At 50.5% G+C, this 6,000-nt stretch overlaps 1 protein-coding gene across 3 annotated transcripts in view; it reads right to left on the reverse strand.

Moving 5' to 3' along the window:
* Window positions 1-1,835, reverse strand: part of LOC111154996 (polypeptide N-acetylgalactosaminyltransferase 15) — a 42,804-nt gene extending 40,969 nt beyond the window's left edge. For 2 of the 3 annotated variants that reach the window (XM_022514978.1, XM_022514977.1), the window contains exon 1: window positions 668-1,835. In XM_022514978.1, the coding sequence (XP_022370686.1) occupies window positions 668-1,197 (530 nt within the window). In that variant the 5' untranslated portion in view covers window positions 1,198-1,835. The remainder of the gene's footprint in view (window positions 1-667) is intronic. The other variant, XM_022514981.1, reaches the window with a different exon arrangement.
* Window positions 1,836-6,000: the final 4,165 nt, after the last annotated feature.

Here is a 6,000-nt window from a genome sequence, read left to right on the forward strand (position 1 = left end):
TCTTGGATTCCAGTCTCTGCTTTGGTAACTGCTGGCTGTGTGACTGTGGGCAAGTTACTTGACTTTTCTGTGCCTTGTTTTCATACCTACAAAATCAGCCTGAAGGTAATCCTCTCACTCATCTGACAGAGTTGTAAGGACGAATATATGAACAGCTCTAAGATTAAAATCAGGCACCTGGCAGGAGTCACAGAGATGTTAGTTTCAATTGTTAATTTGACCCAAAAGGAATGCAAACAATAGCAACAACCATAATATCCAAATGCATGGAGGCAGAGTGTTAGAGGTGGAAAGTGGGCTGGAGAACATCTGCCCCACGCTCACTCTGTGTTGAATGGATAAAGCTGTTTGACCTGATAATCCTGAGACAGAAGGACTAGCACCGGAGTGGGGAAGAGCAGTAAGAGCTCCTCCTTTTCACACCTGGAGGGCTGGTTAAATCACCAGACCTACCCAGAGTTTCTCACTCCCTGCATCTGGGATGTGGTCTGAGACCGCCCATTACTAACAAGTCCCCAGGTGATGCTTCTGCCACCCAGTCCAGGGATCACATCTTGGGAATTACTGCCCTAAGGACAGTGGAGGCAGAATGGAGAACATTGGAGTCTCTGAGTCTGCAGATAAGGCCTCGGGAGCTGGGGGAAGGGAAAGCCAGGGCCTTACTTACAGTGGATGCCGTACCTCAGGCAGCGCCCTCTGCAGGGGGATGCGGGCACTGAACGCCTCCTCCAGGCTGCGTGGGGTCAGCTCATCTTCAGATGCTGCCCCATCTTCCTCCTCTGCGGCCCAGTCCCTCTCTGGAGGAGCCTCTTCATCCTGCCTTCTGCTTGGCTGTTTGATGAGCCGGTAGCTGCCACCTCTCCTGCTCTGGGTCTTGTTCCTTCTGGCCCTGGGTGAGGCCATGGCCACCAGGAGCTGATCCTCCCTCAGAGAGATAAAGGGGGGCAGGCCCTCCAGGGGGCTGTACTCTTGGCCCTCATCCTCGGCCTCCAGCACCCATTCCTGGGATTCCCCAAAGTCCAGGCGATACCCAGCATCTGGGCTGCGCTGGGTGGCCTGGGCTGTGACCGCAGGGTGTGGGGTGTGCAGGGGAGGGAGCAGCACGGCCACCATCAGCAGCACGCACCCCAGCATCAGCAAGAGCAGCAGGAATGGCAGTCTGCACGGTCCATGCCGGCATCGCTTCCTTAGGAGCATGTTGCTGGAACTTGCCAAGTGCAACAGGTCATATTCAAGTTTGCGTCCTCCTCCAGTTCCAGGTTCCTTCAGGCTTGCAGGAGAACCTGGCTTCCTAGATCCACCTGGAAGTTTCTCGCTGGTCACTTAACCTGCTCCTTTTTTTCCATCTGGCATTTGCCAACAGCATGTGCAGGACTGACTTGTACTCACAATCAGGAAGCCACGGGACCCAGGTCCCACACTGGTTCCTCCCTCTCTGAGTAGATTTCTGTAATTGCCTTCTGAAAGCCCATTCACGGGGTCTTCAAATGGAATCGTTTTGCCCCTTTTACCCTCTTTATCTCCTTGGGGGAAAAAAATTATTCCATTCTGCTCAGGTGTTTGGTCTCATGTGTTTCGTTTCCCCCCCACCCCTGCGCTTGCATGAATGGTCAGGTTGCTATGCGATGTCTTGAGGGGAGCTGGTAGGTCCTCATTCCATCAGAGCTTACAGTCGTCCTCCTTTGGACACTTCAAGTCAGGTCAGATCAACAGATGTGAAGCCGCAGGCAGTGCCTGATTTCCTTTCACACATAGCTCCGAGCTCAGCTAAAGGCCTCTGCCAGACACATCCGGAGCCAAGTGTGCGCCTCGCTCCTGGTCCTAATGCCCTCACTGTTCCCAGACTTTGCACAATCCCACAGAACACAACTCTGGGGCAAAGTAAACACCGTCACCGCCAGGACCAAACCCAAACAGGAACGCCCCAGGAGTTGCAATTTGAATCTCGCAGATAGGAAGACTTCTTTCCCCACCCACAGGGGCAGTCAAGAATGTTCCCTCCCGATTTCAGGAAGGCTGTAACCTGGGACATAGACGCAAACAGCTAGCTGTCTGTTTGCACCCTCAGCCTCCCACAAGTGATCTGGGAAGTTAGGCTGGACTCTCCCTCCTTCTTGAGGATCGCTGTCCTCATCCTTCTGAGAATGAGGGAAGCTGGGGGGAGATGCTCTTACATTTAAGCTCCTCCTGCTCACAAGAGCATCCGAATGCCTCCTATATATGGTCACTAAGGGGGGAAATCAGGGAAGGAGTGGTGTGTTCTTCAGTTATAAAACCTTCATTCAACCAATCGATTTTAATGAGCACCTACTATGTGCCAAAACTATTCGGGGACTGGGAGTGCAGCAGTAATAAAACACCAAAATTTGTCCTTCAGACTGGAGTTTACATTCTAGTGGGACAGACAGACAGATAATTAATTGAAAAATGCAGTGGGCCAGGTGCTGGTAAGGGCTCAGGAGAAAAATAAAACAGGGCAAGGGGCTGGGGAGCATGCACTGGGGGTTGACAACAGACACTGAGTGGTGAGAGAAGATTTCACAGAGGAGTTCGCTTCTGTGGAAGGAGAAGTCCAGGCAGCGATGTGGGGACGAGCATCGGGGTCAGGGGATAGCAAAGGCAAAGATCCCACAGCGAACATGTACTGAGCCTTTCCAGGAGCAGCAGAGAACCTGTGTGGCAGGAACGGAGTGAGGAGGGCAGAGTGTGGTGGAAAACAGGATGAGAATGGTAAGGGGGTTAAGAGGTGGGGGGGGTCATGGAGGGCCTCGGAGGGTATTGTAGGGATTTGGGCTTGTCCTCTTTACTCTGCATGAGATAGGAGCCCTTGGAGTGTTGTGAGCGGAGGACAGACACAACTGACTTAGATTTGAACGAGATCACTCTGGCTGCCGTTTCGGGATCACACTGGGGGAACAGAAGGGAGGAGCAGGGAGACCAACTCAGGTGCTGTTGCAGCGAGAAATAATGAAGACATGGACCAAAGCAGAGGTGGGGAGGAGCAGTCAGCTTCTGGACATATGCTATCCAGTGTAAAGAGAAAGAAGAGTCCAGGGTGATTTCAAGTTTTGGGTCTGGTGGTTGGAAGAACAAAGTTACCCTTACCCAACAAGGGGAAGGGCAGGAGTTGGTAGAAGGAGATGTAGGACAGCGGCTGGTTGGGCCATGTGAAGTTTGAGATGTCGTGTAGGTAGTTAAGGGGAGGTGACGGGTAGGCAGCGGGATACGCAATAGCTGGGGGCCGGGGGAGAGGTCTGGCCTGCTGATGGTAAAGCTGCACAGGGACGGTGTCTGAAGCCATGAGATTCAAGGGGGTGATATAGATGGGAGAGAGGAGGGAATCCAGCATGCTCAGAGTTCCTGGGCTTCTGGCTGGCATAGCCAATTAAGGGTGACCAACCATCATGGCGAGGTGCATTTCTTCTCCTTGCTGCAGAACTGCTATGCTGCCGGGTAACCAGAAGTGGGGTGTGGGGTGGGTGGGGGGACTGCCATTGGGGAATTCCTGAAATGAATTACTCATTGTTTCTACTTTGATTTTGATCTTAGAATGTGAACTTAAACATCTCATGGAAAAAAATGTTTTTCCTTTTGATTCAGTTGCTTCTTCCAGAGCTTGAGCTCAGTGTGTGTGTGTGTGTGTGTGTGTGTGTGTGTGTGTGTGTGTGTGAGCATTTTCCCTGAAGACATTTGGAGTCAGAGGTGACATAGTTATACGTGACTGTTCTTCACAGCCCAACGTAGTGTCCCGATGGACAGCAGTTAGGATGGCTGGATTGGGCCGTATCTTCCCAATCCCACATCGGGGTGGAGTGGGGTAGGAGTTATATGACTTTCAGGTTCAAGAGGCAGGCACTCTGGGAGATATCATTTAGAATTTCTGGGACATTTCGAGGTTAACCAGGATGATTCCAGGAGACTTCCAGAGAACAAGCAATGCTCAGTCTCCAGCCTCAGGGCATAACACCCTCCCTGACCCTCTCCAGAAACACTGGTTTCAAACTCCTCAGCCAACCCTCCCCCACCCCTGCCCAGGGCCTTTACCTGACTGACCATTTGCTTGACATTTCCTTCCCCAGAAAGCCACCCAGAAGGCTCACTTACTTGCTTTTATGTTTCTGCCGATATTGCCTATTCAAGTGAAGCGTCCCCGGACCCACCTTTCCACACCAGAAGTCCCTCCATCTACGCATGGCGTTCTGTCCTCTTGCCTCGCTTTCTCTGAGGCTCTGTAGATTTGCCCAACACTTGATAAGTAAGATAACTCGGTTCTTCGTTGTCCATATCCCCATCCCACCCTCATAAAAGGTAAGCCCTACAAGGAGAGCTGTTCCACCCGTTCATTCACTGATGTTTCCCCGGAGAACTGTGTGTCTGAGTGGGCACTCAGTAAATATTTCTCGAATGAATGTAGAGACAACAATATAGCTATTCTGATTCAAGTCAAGTGAGGTCAGCATGTCCTCTGAGACTCCGGGACTTGGATCAGCCCTAAAAGAATCCCACACAGCCCATAATCATGGGATGATACTTGATGATACTTGAAGTCTGCTAAGAATGAAGTAAAATTCCCACATACTTCCCCCATGGACAGAGTCACTCTGAGCTGAGGGAGTGGCAAGCCTTTCTGGCCCCAGGCCACTGGGACCATCTACACATGCCCTCTGCCCCATCCCAGCTCCTGGCTCACGGGAGCGAGCTGCTTGTACACCTCCCAGCTAGAGCCTCCCTTCAGCACCCAGATGTCAGCAAGTCCTCCTCAGTCTACAACCCTGGCTCTTAGCTTCTGTCTTTGTGCAACTGGAATTTTTTCTGATCACTGAATTGTTGAAAATGCCAACCATATTCTAAAACTATGGTCGACCAGTTCTTGCTAATGCTGGGTAAGTGTTAGGGGATGATTTGAATTTTGTTGATCCTTACACTGAATTTTCACTGCTATAGTTGAGAATCACAGGCTCTAAGTGAGTTTCTCTAAATGAATTTTTTTTCATAGTTTTGTAACGATATGTATATCTACCAAGAAAGCTATAACTTAGGGTTCGGTTGGGGGGTGGTTAATTGTTTTTTTATTTTTTCAGGATGATTTGTTGATTTTTCTGACCTTCCCGAAATTTGAGCTTATACCTCAATAGAACAGGGATATTTTATGTCACACAACTGCAGACAAAGAGGAGTAATCCTGGGAGTGGGGACAATGGACACTCCAGTTAGACATCGGGATGTCTGCATCTTACTTCCTTTAGCCTTTTATCTGCCTGTTCTAAGGCCACAGCCCCTTTAGTGTAGAAAAGTCTGCTATTTGCCTAGAAAAAAAGTTAAGTCTTCAATGCAGTGTGGCAGCAGGTCAAAGTGCCTGAACAAGCCAGAGACCGAGGCCTTCACTGAAGGAACAGCGGACATCAGCTAGTAAATAAACTCCCAGTTACGCGACAAGACACCTGGCCCAGGGCATTCATGACGTCATTAACAGGTGAATGTCTGGTCACTATTCGGTTCCCTTATGAACTTGAGGTGGGAGGGAGAGCCAGAAACAAGAGGAGAAGAGAAAACAGTTCCCCCCAAGTGCTTGACCACAGGCATGTGGTCTGTGCGATTTTGTTATGTTAAATGGTGATGCCTGTTCACTTTTTGGCCTCCCCTATTAATGGTTGCTCCATCTTTCTCTCTCCCACACGTAGCACGATGCCTGGTCTTGCAACACGTGTCACAGAGATGGGATTAGTACACTAGACATTGTGCACTGACTGAATCGTTGACAGTAAGGTAACAGCCTGGGATGGGTACCAATGTTCGGCCTTAGAAAGGGGAGAAGGGAAAGAGAGGCCATGTCAGCGCCCCCTTCTCCCTTCCCTCAGACCGCCTGTCAGGACCAGGCCTGAGGTAGACAACCTCACTCCAGCTTCTCTGACAGAAACCCTTCGGCTCGGCTTTCCTTGTGCGGGGACCCTACTGGGAAAGAACGTGATCACTGATCGGAGTGTATCCGTGTGTGTAAAT

Source organism: Enhydra lutris, unplaced genomic scaffold, assembly GCF_002288905.1.
Source record: "Enhydra lutris kenyoni isolate GAN:26980312 unplaced genomic scaffold, ASM228890v2 scaffoldscaffold39, whole genome shotgun sequence".
In the NCBI taxonomy this organism is placed as follows: Eukaryota; Metazoa; Chordata; class Mammalia; order Carnivora; family Mustelidae; genus Enhydra; species Enhydra lutris.